Source organism: Acanthopagrus latus, chromosome 6 (assembly GCF_904848185.1).
Source record: "Acanthopagrus latus isolate v.2019 chromosome 6, fAcaLat1.1, whole genome shotgun sequence".
Classification (NCBI taxonomy): Eukaryota; Metazoa; Chordata; class Actinopteri; order Spariformes; family Sparidae; genus Acanthopagrus; species Acanthopagrus latus.
Window position 1 is genome coordinate 17,897,306 of NC_051044.1, and position 16,663 is coordinate 17,913,968.

General features: G+C 43.6%; 1 protein-coding gene across 1 annotated transcript; it reads left to right on the forward strand.

Annotated features, from left to right (window-relative positions):
- Positions 1-7,110: 7,110 nt before the first annotated feature.
- On the forward strand, positions 7,111-12,798 carry ip6k2b (inositol hexakisphosphate kinase 2b). The gene is made up of 5 exons (XM_037100672.1): positions 7,111-7,822; positions 10,106-10,337; positions 10,431-10,597; positions 10,727-10,902; positions 11,077-12,798. The coding sequence occupies exons 1-5, from the start codon at positions 7,609-7,611 to the stop codon at positions 11,698-11,700; spliced, it is 1,413 nt and encodes a 470-aa protein (XP_036956567.1). The 5' UTR covers positions 7,111-7,608; the 3' UTR covers positions 11,701-12,798.
- Positions 12,799-16,663: the final 3,865 nt, after the last annotated feature.

The window sequence follows — 16,663 nt, forward strand, 5'->3', positions numbered from 1 at the left end:
CTGGTGCATCAATATACTGGGTGTAGAAACTGGGCCATAACACTCAGACACTTGAACACGTTTCACTATTTTCCACACACAAACGTGAGTGATGGCCCCTGCATGCACAATAGACAGAAACATAAACTGTGACACTCCCGCCGATTTGTTTGCCAATACACTTCACCTTTTCTCCTCATAAAGTCCCCATGCCTCACATTACAGTGTAGCATGTCTGTTTACAAACAGAAAACCCTGTCGGGGTCCCACCTTGAACAAGGGCCCGCCCCCTGCAGACTTGAGAGAAGCAGTCAGCTGCTTCCTTTAAAGTGGGTCAGGGTACTTGCTGGTCGTTCGCTGACAGGCTGAACGAGTCAGGCTGATAGCATGGTATTATCTCCAACATCCTAAGGAGGCTGCGGCGATTCTAAACACTGTGATCGACGGCATCATGTGACTGCATGCATTTATCTTTGTCAGTTTGTTAGGGGCTTTCCAGCTACGGCTACATACGCCACGTATAGCTTATGTTGGCTCAACGCCAGAAGGGTCTCAACTTTCACTCATATGCACATGATATGCTGTAGATTTCCACAGCTCGTTTCTGCAGTATAAGTGTTTTCAAGTGAACGTGAGTTTTGTCATGTCAGGTTGTGTAAGCTGCATTTCCAAAATTGCAACTGCCCATGACCTAGAGAGGAAGTTGGTTCACGGGGATCATCCAGGCCAATAGCGTCCCCCCTCCAGCCATAGACCACTGTAGCACGTGTTACAATTTAATGAGCTTCAGGAATGCACTTGAGGAATGTGTCAATGCACTTGAAGAATCTGAAGTTAAACGTGTGAGGTTGCTCAGGTGCTCTCTAAAGCCATGCTCTGGGAAAGGAACGCTATCACCACAGCAGCTGACACATCTTGGACAACTAGCAGCTATGAAATTCAAGTTCACATTACTAAATATGCGCTGGCTGTTAACTTACCTTGAAGACCAGTGGCATCAAAATAACACACTTTATCTAAACTCACTGTCCCTGTTGTTATCAGTTTTATCGCTCCTCCTCTGCTTATGTTAACTCCTCCCTGTGCAAACAACACACAATAGGTTAGTTTCTGAGGTACTGTGGCTCTTGGCTGTAAGCAGGTTTATTGCCTTGGCCTTAGGTTTCGATATTCGCAAAAAAATGTGCGGCTTCAATGGAGGAAGTCATTGCCTCATAATTAATTGTTTACTTAATGTATATTGCCCTTGCTCACGTTTTTACGAGTGCATTTACTGTCCAGCCAGACATCCTCATTACTACCTACTACTAGGGTTATAATGTTTGTCAAATTACTTATTGTGTTGATACAAGCACAGCAATCTGCCCTTTTCTGTCTTATGATTGAAGGATAATAGAAAAAGAGAAATTCTGTTGAGAACGTCATCCATTGAAACAAGTCTTTCAAAAGACATGAAATAAGATATCGAAATAAATGCTGACACATTTTTATGATGTTGGAAGACACACCAGATAACAGACAGGTGCTTTGATTGTCCAGTCAATGTCTCGTGATCAGATGAGCCTTTCTTTCCGTTGTAAACAAAGGGAAAGGCATAGGGAATGACGGGAGGAGTGTGGGTGGTGGCAGGGAACGTAGAGATAAACAAGTCTGTCCTTGACTTGGCATTGGGTGTCAGAGTGCCAGCAACACTCATCACTATCAACACACTAAGATGTGCTTGAGCTGCCCGCAGTCTAAATGAAGCCACATATGGGCCCATCCCCTCTCTGTAGCAGGCTCTCCTACTTTCCCATGTTTCACTTCCTCACGTGTCTGGGAATGAGGGGGGAGGGCTTTAGGATTCAGTGGAAAATTGAAAGTCAAGTTGGCAGAATAGCACTGTTGTGATTTCCTCAGGAATATCAAAGCAGCCCCTGCCTCACAGCCAAATGTTACCCCCAATGTTGGCTGCACTGTGCTCTAACTGTACAGTCCTTCACTCATGATTATCTTGATGGAAAAGAGGTCAATTTAAAGTCCATAACTAGGCCGTACACGTCCAGTGACTTGATCTTGCCCACAATACTGCAGACCATACTGGAACCAAACAGTCTTCATCCTTGAGCTGTTTTATAATATCAAACCGAAAAAATACTGCTTGAAAATAACCTCTTCCAGCACAGCATAGACCTCACCTTTTTTGTCACTTTTTGAAGTTGGTTAGCCAGTCCTGGATCATTGTTGCCCCTCGGGGCAAGAGAGAGAAAAACAACCACTACAACTGCAGTTTGCAGAAACTGTCGAGTACCAGTTGGTGTTTTTGCCTCAGGAGTCTGTAATGACCCCATTAGTGCTTAGAACAACTCAAAGAAGGTAAAAAAGACAATAGATAAATCTGTTGAGTGACACAGAGGTGAGATTTATGAGGTGATGTTTTCAAAAGGTATTTTTTCGGGTTTGCAAGACAAAAACAGCTCAAAAACGAAGACTAACTACTTTAGTAAAAGTACTGTTGGGTGTTTTTGGCTTGAGGGGGCAGTAATGACCCTGAACCGCAAATAAGCAAACGAGGCGTGGAAATTGTTTTGTTCGGCAAGTACAAGTAGCACTTTCAGAGAAAGCTTCGTTTGATTTTATTATTTTTCTTCAGTTTTTCAAGACAAACACCTCAAAAATGAGGACTAACTGTTTGGCAAAAGTATATAGAAGTTAGTCTTCCCTGCCTACATTAAAGAGAATCTCACAGCTGCTTCCCTGAGCTTTTCTATGGGAACCACTGGAACCGGCTCACCCACTGTGTGGGAGACAGTCCCAGTCCTTCCCATAGAAAATGGACCTAGATTAATAGCAGTCATTCATTATATAATATACAGAATAATCCATTTGACAAACTGGGCCAAACCACCAACGGATGAGTGATCGGTGAGAGTGATCCCTAAGCTCATGGGGGTGACATGGCAGAGCGAGATGACTCGTGCTCTCTAGGTCACTACAGTTAAGTATAGTACAGACACAAAAACCATACAGAGTCAGTTCTGAATTCCCACATGACTAAACTTCACCTTTCCAGTGTTGTCACACAAAATAAAAAGTGACTGATCCAAGTTTTTTTCCATTACTGTTTCCAACACCTAATCTGGGACTGATTCTATTTCTCTGCCGAGTACCATTCCAATACCAACACATTCTTTTTACCAAATTTAAAATCTCTGTAGTTGTGGAATTTACTGGTAATCTGGAATACCAATGTATCAGTGGTCAGGGCGGTTCATATCAGGGTCCTTGGGCAAGATACTGAACCCAACACTGCTCCTGATGTGTTGGTTGGCACCTTGGAAGGCAGACACCGCCATCAGTGTATGAATGTATGAATTGCTGCAAGTCGCCTTTGACAAAAGCGTCTTCTAAATGCCCTAAAATGTAAATGTAAGCAGTTAGGTCAGAATAGAAATATGGGTGCATCTCTAAGTACCATGTCTGGTGTACTGGACTTAAAATGGATTTCAAGAGACTTCTGCCATCTCTCTGGTGGGTGGAGTTCACAATGCCTGCTGTGTTTGTTGAAGGCCATGAATTATACAATGTGCATGGAGGGGGTTGTTGGAGGTTGCATCATTGCCCTGTTTCATAGCTGACTTGAGGGCCCTGTGGCACAGCCTGAGCCTATTGTCCTGGGGCAGGGACCCATGACATGAGAGGGAAGAGCCGAGCTAAGCTGACATAACAGTGACGCATCAGTGAGGCCAGGGTGACTAGGTTATGAAGACCTCAACTCACACACATGATCACACGCTTTCTTGGGTTCTTCGTACTGTAAGGTCATGAATTTTAGTGTCCAAAGAAACATGGTTAAAGTGTTGGAAGCTATGCTATCCACATACAAAACTCAGTTGTGTCATAACAACATTGTAACTTACAAACTTGTGCCTTAAACACGCGTGCTGTTTGCACAATACAACACAAGTCAGAACAGTAGCGTACCAAGCTAACAAAACCTAAACCAGACTAGATGCTGGTAACACCTGGTTATAACATGGTACAACATCTTTGCTAACACAGTCAAACATCAATTGGGTGCAACAAAACAAGACATTTAACTTAGCAAGGCAGCTAATCCTACTCTGTAGTACAGTAGCAACAAGTCCAGCTTGTCTTGAGCATTTTAGTTCAAGCTAATGCCACTACTAAATGCTAATCCAAGATTTACTGTTTGTTGCCTTCTTGCTCAGTCGCTCTTTATTTTCATTTCTTAACCTCGTCTTTTAGCGTCCTCTTGACCTCTTTGCCTTTGTCATGATATCCGTAGAGACAGCTCAGTCTGGCTCCGTTGCTTCCTCACCTGGCTCCAGTTCTGGTGTGTATTTCGGAGCTCATCCCAGCCAGCATTCTTTGCTGAGTCCCCTTCACCCTCGACATGGACACAGCAACCTCCCAGCAGTTCACAGCTCCAGTAATAGTGGCTAAAACACCAAAACTTCCCTGTTTCTCTGAGCAGCAACAGCTAGCTGCACAGCTAACGACAGTTTGCACCAGGTAAAGCTTACTTTGGCAACAACTGATACAATTAGATGTCTGGGCTACTTTTTATCGAAATAATCGACATCGACTATCGATTTGGCAAAGGTTAGAGCACACACACACACACACACACTAATTTGTCCCCAACCACAGTATTAAAGCCCACTCTACACCTTTGCAATCACACAAGTAAAACCTTCACACGGTAATGTGACACGGCCACGGTTTTCTTTACCAAAAGATGGACTGGCATGATTAACACAATATTGTTCTGTTGATCCTGGGATCAGGACGTCTGGGAAACCTAGTGTGTAACTCCTAACACAAAATCACACACATTGCTCTACACACACTCTATCTTTTCTTTTGTTCCACATTTCACACGAGGCCACCAGGGAGCCCCTACCTGTGAGACCAGTAGGAGGAGAAGAGTGGGCACCCTGTTTAAGTGCTGATAATTCAATCCCCTCCTTGCCTGTGTCTGGATCCTTTCTTCCCATTTGTAATCCCAGTGCAGAACTGGAACATCAGAGATTAGTGCGTGATTAGGCTGTAAATGTCCAGTGACCTAAGCTTGCCTACAGTACCTCAGCTTTGTCTGGCCTGGCACACCAGTCAGACTCATTAGGTCAACTGCCATTCACAGAGACATGTCCAGTTTGGTTTCTACATCTGAGGCATGTTGGGTGAGCAATGACCTTTTACTTTACAGTGAGTCAAAGTGAAGCTAATCTAGCTAACTTGCATTTTAACTTGCAGTTATAGTCCTTAGTATTCATGCAGTATTTTTTCATATATGACAGCCTAAAGTGAAGGTGTTTGTCTTGGCAAAAAGTACGCCAAGGGCTTCACAGCCAAATGTTCCAGTAATGTAGCTAACATATTGTGTTGCAATGTTCTCCCTTTAAACAAAATTCAATAATGGATGCCAAAAATGATTGCTATCAGGGCTCTATTTATATCAGCGCCCAAGAATCCAGATATCTACCTCTGGCATGTGTGTTATGTTGTAAAAGGATGTTGTTCTTCAATATAAGATGTGATGTTGGGAGGATGATGATGGGATAACTGTTAAAACAGCTCTTCTTTGTTTGTGTGTTACACAATTTAGCAGGTAATTAAAATAAAGTACATTCACATTATTACATTTGATCCTTTCCAAGTCTTCACAACCACCAAAAAGATCGAAGCTAAAAATCTGGGCACAATCACCATCACCTATAGAAAGTAGCATTGTAGCAACATAAATGGGACTTTTTTTTGGACAATTTTCACTTGTTTCATTGGCAGATTCTTTTCACTTATTACAAACAAAAATACCTTCTATTTTTTTAATCTCATTTTTTAAGTGACATTTTTTTTTCAGTGCAGTCTGGTCAGCAGAAAATCTGGCTCAACTGTTGCCAAAGTGTAAATCAACAACGTTGACAATGACATGCAATTGTCAGTGCAAGTAAACATTTTTCAAGGTGACAGCTGCAACACCAAAATTCCCTGTGGAGCAAAAATGCTTTGTCCCCATAACAGAGGCAGGTTTGTAGTATGAATGTTGTTAAGATTTAATGCAGCCCTGTTTTTGGTATAAACAAAGCATCAGGTCACGTCTGTTACCATAGCCTAATGAGTGCACAACCTGTGAGGAGAGTTCATGTTCACATCCAAATCGAACCTCAATCTTATTGTTCAGTGTTCTGTAATTAAATCAAATTTAATTGGCGGAGTTGTGTTGGCATCATACAATTGCATCTCTCTTGACTTAGCCTTCTACATCCAAGTTGCTGGGTGATGTAGTTTGCTTCCAATTCATAAACAAGGGACTCTGATCTCTGCCATCCAGTTTTGGGCCAATGATGTGAGAGAACTGGCTAGCTGTCCAATTCATAGTCAGAGCAAATTGGGGGCAGTGTATCACCAGAGTAACTGCTTACCACAGCTATCTGTAGCTAGTTAGCTCAGGCCCCCAGGATGAGCAACCCTGTAATTATATTTTCACGTGATGCCAAATAATATTTTTGTTCCACAAGCATCCATATAATTATGAAAGAGGCATCTGTACAATGTTGGATTCATTTTTTTGAGCGTCACAACCCTACATAATGACTTGTTTCACTATTATAACTGGAGTTATCTGTCTAGAAGAGCCATACGATTACATTATATTGTCCATATTCTAGCACGCTTTCTGGGCAGCACAACATGGAAGATCCAGGTATTTTCATACCCAGGAAGTCAACCTTTTTTGGCTTCAAAACACCACCGGGCAGCTTTCATAGGAATGAATGGACACTGTCCAGATAATGTCCTTGAGTTTGCTCTCTTAGCCGTCCACCTCAAACACATCCTTTCAGTTTTGATCCCATTTGAAAACATGAGTTGAAAAGAAACGGCTTAAGTGCAATTCCAAACACATTCTTGCCTTTATTTTTTTTAATGCAATCTACTGAAAATGATATTTAATGTCTTGTTAACTAGATGAAACTTAAAATCCCTCCAAGAGCCTGTCTGTAGAAGAACAGGAAGGAAGAAACTTGCAAGAAATGCTGTAAATGTTGTGTTTTTGTGTCTAGTATTTTTCCTGCTCTCCCCTCCCCCCCTGTTTTCTCTCCTTCCTCTTTGTTTGCTTGATCTGCTTGATCCTCTCCTAGGTGCCTTGTCTCCTCCCAGCGACAGCTCCGGCTCGGTGATTGGCTGCTCATGGCGAGGGGCGGGACTTGTTTCCTGCTCGTGCTGTTTTTCTAGCTGGTGGATCAGCCTCGACGTCAGTTTCGGTAACAGCCAGACGTCGAGGACAGCAGAAAGTGACCTTACGTGAGGACGTTGTGGCAGCTTTAAGGCTGCATATGTCATTTCTTATTACACATACAAACACGGAGATTATCCTGACCAACGGAGGAGTTTAACAATTCGTCCTCCGACAAGGAAAATCGAGGAAATAGGGGATTTCGTCGGCGCTGGCTCTGTCCTTCCTGTCCAGCCCTTTGTTTTTCACGGCTGCTCTCGAGCAGGAGACCAGTAGCGCCCCCGTGCGAGCACAAGAGTTTTAGGATAGGGAGCCAGACGAGCGGTCGTGCCTCTTGCCTCCCGACCGACGTGGGTCCCCCCAGCTCAGTTATCCGATGCGGAGTGAGGATGAGTCCCGCTCTGGAAGCCCTGATGCAGGCGGACGGGACTCCATATCCCGGAAAAGGGGTGATGCTTGAGCCATTCGTGCACCAGGTGGGAGGCCACTCCTGTGTGCTACGATTTGGGGAACAAACAATCTGCAAGCCCCTCATTCCCCGGGAGCACCAGTTCTACAAGAGCCTCCCCCCTGAAGTGAGGAAATTCACCCCTCAGTATAAAGGTAAGACCTGCAGGATGTGCCCAGATGTTTGTCAGAACAGCGCATGTGTGGTGATGTTTGGTACCTAGCTTCAATCCTCTGCCTCTTATTCATTGTGTTCGTGCAAACATCTTGTGATATACTATACAAAGCTTCATTGGCTGATTTTAAAACATCTGTGCTGATCATAGAGATGTTATTTTGTATTGGGTACAGTGTGGATGCAGGGCCTCAGAGGACATGATGTACACAATAACATACAACAAATGTATTTTCCCATCTATAGATAGATACATGACTGCCTTCAGTGGCCTCATAATGTCACCTGTGTGCAGTGCCTCTAGTATTGGAGCATTTGGCAGGCACGCCAGGGTTCAAGTAGCATCCAAGCTAATGGCCTGACTACCTGCCAGGAGGATGAGTGGACAGAGGCCTTTCCAGTGCCATGTCTGTCATTCAAGATAGCTTCAGTTTCAAGATGAGATGGATTTTCCACATAGATCAAAAATAAATGGGACAGATCGCAAGGGTCAGATAATTCACAAGTCAGTTGAGGAGATGTCCGGGTCTGGTTCCAGGTGCATCACAGAAACATGGACACAGATACGTATTTTCACTGACACACATGCTTTTTAATTGGAATATCATGTTTCCTGGTGGCGTCCAGGTCCACAGCCTCTCACAGTTTCACCCACAGATGTAATAGAGCCTGGAACACATGGACACAGGCGTCTTTAGGCGGTCAAATGACAGAGGTGAGACGCACGCGTGGTATCTGACTTCACAGTAACGCAGCATGGGACTATAAAAAGACCCTCAAGGGGAGTGGGATTTGGAGATAAGATAGTAGAGTACTTCTGGGGCCTTCCAGATCAGTGACATCAACGGTGACGCTTGTCCGTCTCTTGCATTCCTCAAAACACAAAGAGCCAAATTATCTAATGGTTGCAGGCACTGTTGGCACAAAACTTTCTGAAGGATATGACCCCAGTGTAGTAGATGTACTAATAAGGATTGGACTGCCAGAACCCCTGAACCTAATAAAACAATAGATATTGATAACAATCAGCAACTCCGCCAACGTTGCTAGTATATGATGGTCAAGTTACACTCATCAGGCTGTAAATCTCAATCGATGCACCAGTTTATGAGCCCTCCTTCTGAATCAAGTCTAAGTGGCTCACAGGTTCCCACACTCGATGAGGTGGTGTGATGACAGTGCAGCCCAGAGTGGACGATGCAGCCCATAAGGACAGACCTGAGAGGCTGGGCCTTCCTGCAGGATGGTGATGTCAGCGCACATGACATCAGCCTGGCTGCGGAAGAAACGCGGATGCTGGGTCCTCAGGCCCGTCATTTAACATGCAAAGACGCTAGAAAAGTATTTTGAGCATCGGCACTGTTTGGTCATGTTGTTCTCAGAGTACATTGCCTTTTACATTCTCTGTTACTCAGTGGCTGTTTTGTAAAATATGTACTGTTATCACTAGTGTTGTTGGATGCTGAATGTACAGGCGTGGATGCTGCGTCCATATCTCTGCGACTCTCTCTCTCTCGATCAGTTTCCTTCCTGTCTGTGGTTTATCTGTATCAGCTGCTGCAGCTGTAGTGTTTATTCTCAGTGCGACACGTCCCCCAGCCCTCACAGAGGCATGCGACACACAGGCCCTTTTAGGGAGCTTTGGTGGGGGCTGGGCTCAGCGTTTAAGTTGTGTTTCTGGTGTTGATGCCTCTAAACAAACTGTAAAACAGCAAGCGTTGGTTCAGTTCCCGTTTCATTTAAGGACATGATCTGTGTCACATCTGATTGATATAGAATCACGGTATCTCACTGATGATTGGTCATGTTATTATGCAATCCTTCCCTGTGGCTTATTGAGCTGTTATTCATTATATGTTTTTGTATGGAATGACCGTTGTACATCATTTCCTCATGTCATTTCTGACTGATTGAAGCTCTGGATTATGAGTCATTGTTTGTGTTTCATGAGGATGTTTATCAGTTGTTCAATAAATGTCTTGCTTGTCTTTACACAGTTTTGGTCTTGCGTGGTGTTTTGTGTCTCTCGTTTCTTGAGTCATATCAACACAGTTTTTTGCTATGAAATATGTTGTTTCTAAAAATGTACTGCTTCCATCTTCCATCTTCATCCTCTATATAGCATGGTAATGTAATGTATGTTTGTGCAGATGGCTGTATGAATGCGTCACTATCTTTTATGGATACATGTTTGACGTTAATGGATAAGTGACCATGAATGTACTCATAACCACCCTCTGTTGCCCCCTCTCACCCACTCTCAGGTGTAGTGTCGGTCAGTTTTGAAGAGGATGAGGAAGGGAACCTGTGCCTCATTGCCTACCCCCTCCACAGTGAATCGGGAGACCTGGAGAACAAAGATCCCTCATCAGACTGCGAGCCCAAGACCAAGATGCTGAAGTGGAGCAACAAGAAGCAGTCCACGTTGCTCCTGGACAATGACAACTACGGCAAAGACCGAGCTCGACACAGCCGTAAAGAAGATAAGATCATGAGGTAAGGGTGCTCTTTTGTAAACGACAAGACACCTCATAAACATGTTCTGTAGCACGTTAGCTGACCTTTTTTCTCTTGTTGTGACCTTTGCAGTTATAATCGTGACGAGATGCAGCAGCAGAAGCAGGCGGAGGTTCTCTACCTCAGCCTGGAGAAGGGCAATGTTGTGCCACAGATCAAACACAACCCCTGGAGTCTTAAATGTCACCAGCAGCATCTGCAGAGGATGAAGGAGAATGCAAAGCACCGTAACCAATACAGTATCCTTTCATGAATGAACCGCTCCAGTGAGGGGGGACAGCTCTTGAATGTTATTATATAGAAAAAACATGCTGTGTTTCAGTTTACATGTCCTCTGTTGCTTTGTGATCCTTGACCCATTTTCACAGAATTTATCCTTTTGGAAAACTTGACATGGCGCTACACAAGACCATGTGTTTTAGACTTGAAGATGGGAACTCGCCAACATGGGGATGACGCATCGGAAGAGAAGAAAGCCCATCAGATTCGCAAGTGTCAACAGAGCACATCTGCATCTATTGGAGTGCGGCTTTGTGGCATGCAGGTACGTTAGACTTTAGATTTGTGATAGTAGGCCGAGAGAATCTTTGTCATATGACAAAGAAAATTTTTTTTTTTGGACCTTCTTTGACAAAATGATTAAATGATGGCCATGAAAATAATCAGCAGATAACCATAGACATGTAACACAAAGCTCCTCTCTCTGTGTGACCTGCAGGTATACCAGTCAGACTCAGGCCAGCTGATGTTCATGAATAAGTACCACGGTCGTAAGCTGACCCTCGCAGGCTTCAAAGAGGCTCTCTACGAGTTCTTCCACGACGGGCGCCGCCTGCGTCAAGAGCTGCTGTCCCCGGTACTGCGGCGACTCCGGGAAATGCAGGCCGCCTTGGAGGCCTGTGAATCCTACCGCTTTTACTCCAGCTCCCTGCTCATCATCTATGACGGAGACCCTCCCAGGACTCCCAGTAGACCCAGACACCGTGGTGGGGAGGAGGGTGATGAGGATGAGCCATCTGATGAAGAGGACGAGGAAGATGAGGAGGAGGAGGAGGAGGAGGAAGAAGAAGGCGCCTTTGGTTTCCCTCGTTCCTCCTCAGCCGGTGGCAGCACTGGTGTAGCTGGGGGGAGCAGCAACAGTGGCAGCAGTCGCTCCTCTCACAGCACAGGAGAGGCCAGCAGCCCCGAGGTGGACGTGCGCATGATTGACTTTGCTCACACGACCTGTCGGCACTTTGGAGAAGACAGCGTGGTTCACGAAGGCCTGGACAGTGGGTTCATCTTCGGCCTGCAGAACCTGATCACCATCATCTCCCAGCTAGAAGATCATAGTTCGGACTGAGGCTGCTGCGGAGCCAGTGTGGTCATAAATTTTAAGCATGGGAAGAGCTCAGTGAGCTGAAACCCTGCTATGGTGCATCGTCCTTCTGCTGACGTGGGGGTCTGAGCCTCTTCTGCTTGGAGGGAACCTCAGACACCTCGGGGCCAGGGGGAGAGTCTGTGTGGTCGTTCCTGCGCTCTCCCTTACCTGCCAGAGGACAGGGCTGCCTGGGCCCTTGTTGCACTTTTCTCTTTCTGAGACTGCTCCTTTTCTTTGTAATGAGTGGTAGGAGAGATGTTTTGCGCGGTGGCGGTCTCTCAGAAACCACTAGGATCCCCCTCTCCTTCACTGGTACAGACTAGTTTCTTCATTGTTAAGTCCTCTCTTAGAGAGAATGAGCGAGGCAGCGAACATTGGAGCTCAAGTGTAGCTGTAGGAGCCTGACGTGGTGCTTTACCTGTGATATGAGCTAAGCTTTTTTCCCCCTAGATGAAGTTTGGACTGCCAGTCCCCAACAAGCACAGCACATTTCTAGTGGGGAAGTTGACTGAACAAGCTGACCTTGGCAGGCTAGGTCAACAGCCTTGTAGCAATTGACAACGTAAGCCTCTGAGAAGGACATTTTGTGTTTTACTGGTGTCTCCAAAGACCCTTGCAACAAAAATGGTTAGTGAGTCCACCAGGCACTTGGATTTACATTTCTTTGGTGGAAGAACAAGATTATTTAGTTCTAGAAGAAGGGATTTGCCTTTTTTCTCCCCCATACCTTTTTGCCTATGAAAGACTTTTTGCTATAAGGGGATAATATCCTTGTTTTGTCACCGTCTTCGTTTTCGTCTGATTTTCTCCTCTTCATTCCTGAAACTCTGACTAAACAAAGAGAATATATTGATTAAAAACACTAGCTAAAAAGACTATATAGAGACTATTTATTTGCAAGGATTGTTTGGAAATGTTTAAAAAAAAATGGAAAAAGCTACATTCCATATTACCACTCTCTAAATGTTCTGTTCTGATACCGACTTTGATTTATTTTATTATTGCAAGAGCCGATACCTCTCTTGTATACCTGTGTGTTAACAGTGTCTTGAAAAATAAAGGCATTCATTTGTGGTAAAAGCTGCCGTCTCCCTGTGTTCCTTTATGGCATGAAGTGTCTGTGAATATATGCATTAATTGGACAGGAAGTAGTGAAAAAGGAAATGAAATTTAAGCAGGATGCTGACAGCAGACCTGTCAGTGTGACTAACAAAAGGAAAACCTGAGTCATCTTTTGTGTCTGATAGTACAGAAAGTATCAATGTTTTATCTCACATTACACACCACAGTCATAGACAATGTTCTCTTGTATTGAGTGATGTTTTTCCAAGTGGAAGCACAGAAAGAATTCAGTATGATGGTGTCTTTGGAGGAAAATCCGCTCCACTTCTCTTCTTGGACGTTTCACGTGAACTCCAAATTTATGGAGACAGTAATGACTTTTACTGTCAGACTCAATCAGATAAATAGGAAAACACTTTCCAGATGTCCGAAGTTGACTGCTGAACTGTTTGAGCTCAGTCAAATGAGATTAAATCAGTTCTTGTTCCGGTCTCGTTTGAGTTATCATTTGATCAGTGTTTTGCTAGATTGACCTGGCAGGGGAACACTCACAACAGAGAGGAAAAAAGAAAAAGATTTTGAATCAGATTCAATCAGAGAGTTGAGTTTTTCTCCGCAGTGAAATGGATTCTGAAGGATTTAACAATTAAATGAACAACTAAAATTGATTACCAAAACCACAAATTACACCTTTTAAAGAAGGACACAACATTCATTATTATTTCCCATGCAGCTTTTCTACAGTGAGCAATTTCAGCTCATTAGATGCTTGAATAACAGTGTTTTGGTGCATTTATACAATGATAGAACTACCCTACAATTAAGAAGAAATATGATCCTCTAAAGAAGATGTTTAAGTAACGTGTTGTAGAGATATGCATTGAAGTTAGCATGCTAATCAGCTAGCCCCCAGCCAGTTTGTACCTCAAGAGGCAGTGGCCCAATAGGAAACAACACCAACACTTTCCCAGTGCTCCAAGCTCCCAGTCAGGTCAGAGTCCCCTCATATGACTGCTTGCTGCACAGCTAACTGAGCTAACTAGCTAATGACAGCTACAGTAATCAGCAGTTCAGTTGCTCTGTTGATATGAGTGTGAATTTTGAAATCTTACAAATTGCAAAAGGAACAGTGAAACAAAAACACACAGACTAGCCTAATTCTGACTGAAGTCGATTTCAGTGTGAGGTTGTCCTCATCTTATTTTTCCCACAGCCACGTACAGCAATCAATCCCACGGCCTGATCATAAGACGGAACAATATCAGCTCGTTTATTGACATACCATAACTTGCCAGAATAGATATTCCTCAGTGTGTAGGCTACAAATTTGTACAATTAGAGAATGTAAGAATCAAGCCTAGAACAATTTTAAAAAATCAACCTTTAATTGTGAATTCTTAAGTTATTTATTGTAAACACATAGACTCATTATGGTTGAGAAACTTTGCATTAAAAGTGACACCTTACAAATTTTTAACTTATAACTTTTTAATGTATTTAAATGCACTTAAAACGCTTCAAGCACATACAACTTTTCAATGTGAGCCAAACATCATTTCATGGTGCTGTTCACTTCTCCTGTGTGTAAATTACATAATTTAGACAAACTGATCAACAGGAAACTCTTCCAGGGGAACAGACTTTCGTGTGCATGCGTCATCATTGTTGCTGAGTCCATTACTAAGCAGTTTAGTGCAGGTTCTTGGCCCAATTGCCATTCAGCAGCGACATCGGTGACTGATCTGCACCGGGGCTCGGATTATACACTTCAAACAAGAGAAGAAAAAAACTTCCCTTTAGAGCTGTAATGCCAAGCAGGAAGCATTATACGGTGTTAGCCAGCAAACAGCTCCCAGAGCAGCAACCTCAGATGACCTCAACATACTGCATGGACCCTCATGCGCCAATCAAACCAGCATCTTTGTACTCAGCATAATCATGGATGCCAGATCTGAAAAATACTCTCACAGAAACACCGGCTGTGTGGAAAGAATGCTTAGAATGCTGTCTGATCTCTCAGTGGGCCAATTCTTCCTGTTTCACTTGAAGGGTTTGATTGTTAGCGAGGGACGGGAGTTCCTCCAAAGGTGAGCCCACGTTGCAGATACAAACTTTAAACCCTGAACAATTGGTGTGACACGGATACTGGAGGCGGAGAGGGGAAAGTTACACTCTGAAGTGGCTAAGGCTGGCAGAGAACGCACAATAATTGGGTTTACATAGTGCGACGTGAAAAAAGTGCTTCCGGTTTTTCTAGTCTCTCTGGTATTTCTGAGTATGCACAACATACAGGACACACTGGTGACACCCTGTAAACAAACTGCAGGGGCTCCATGGGGCTCGCAGTCATATCATCTTCACATCACAGTTCACTCCCTACCGGCTCCAACAGGCTGACTCAGAGTCTTTAGATGACCTACATACCCATGCTTTATGTGCAATATTCTGTTACAAGACTACTCATGCACATAAGTGTCATAAATTCATGACCAAACACCTGAATGTGACAGGGCCGGGCTCTTGTTTTTCAGCTTGAGTGGATTACCAGTTCCACTAATGGCTGCACAGGTTTCTCAACAGCAAGACGTTCTTTTGCATCGATTGAAAGTACATTTAGTTTTTTACTCCTCTGCATTTATCTGATAACTTAAGTCACAGGTTTGTTTTTTGTTTTTTTTCGCAGGGTGTATGCTGCATCAGAGCCAAAGCAGCACATTTATGTACCGGTATGTTATTCTACTCTGTCGATTAACACCAACAACGATTACACCAAGTCACGAAAGTACACAGTTACTTTATTTAATTCATTTGTACTTTTGTTACATTTATTGCCAGAACATTTACTTTTAATGTTTAAGTTAATATCAGAAACTAAAATACTTTTACTCAACTACTATTTGTATGGGTGACTTTCCCTTTTACCAAACTAATATTTTAACAGTCATCTCTACTTTTACTCTAGTACGACTTTTGGGTTTTTTTGCACAATGTGAAGCTTCATCTCTTTTCCATCATTCTGTCCGGGAGGTTCAGAGGTTTGCTGCAGTGAACACCATCAAAGGCAAGTGAAGGGAGACTCGGCCAGTTTAGGAGAGATGACAGCACGAGGCACGAGATGAGAGGGATTATCGTTTCCCGTTTTTCAGCTCTAAAAATAAGCAAACATCCCCTGCCAATCTGCTGCCTGCTGAAAAGAAAACAGATTTTGATGATTATGTTTTGCTCCTCCATGGGGTAGACATCAAGCTCGTTCACATGGTTTTAATAGTGAATCCTCAAGAATACATTTCACTGATAAAATCTGATTGAGACATTTCCCCACTTGATTTGCTCTTTTCTTCTACAGAATTTTTTTGGATGGGTGGGCCTGGGTCTCTGTGTTGTGTCTGTGTTTTGTGCATGAAGGTGTGCTGGTGTGGCTCACAGGCAGTTGCCTTGGTGACTGAAGTGACTTTTTCTTTAACAGTGATACATCACTATAGCAACAGCATCAATATTTTTAGCAGTTCTTCCCCACGAAATGCAGGGGTGCCTCGGCCTGATTGCTCATTCACAAATAACGATATAACCTGAATAACTGACACCTGGAATCACTGTGCAGATCCTCTCTTTTCTCTGGATCATGAGGCTTGCTCGATTTTGCACAGCATTACATTCAGGAAACGTTGTGGCTTTAGCAATGCACTAACAGAACTAATAAAGCCAGATTGACCCCAATAGCACGTGGGAAATTTATGTAAGAGTCGATAAATCTCAAGGTAAATCTTACTCTGGTGATAACGCTTGAAATCACAGCTTGTACGTGGAGGTGCACACACACAGACACACACACACAGGTGTTTGTGTTTGCCTGCATTGCCTACATGGTGGTGTCTGAGCTAAT

What these genes read in the sequence shown, in the direction of transcription:
- ip6k2b (XM_037100672.1), top strand. Translation starts at nt 7,609, where the DNA reads ATGAGTCCCGCTCTGGAAGCCCTGATGCAGGCGGACGGGACTCCATAT. An exon ending in AAAGAAGATAAGATCATGAG is followed by an intron (nt 10,338 to 10,430) that starts GTAAGGGTGCTC and finishes TGACCTTTGCAG; the next exon opens with TTATAATCGTGACGAGATGC. An exon ending in TGCGGCTTTGTGGCATGCAG is followed by an intron (nt 10,903 to 11,076) that starts GTACGTTAGACT and finishes TGTGACCTGCAG; the next exon opens with GTATACCAGTCAGACTCAGG.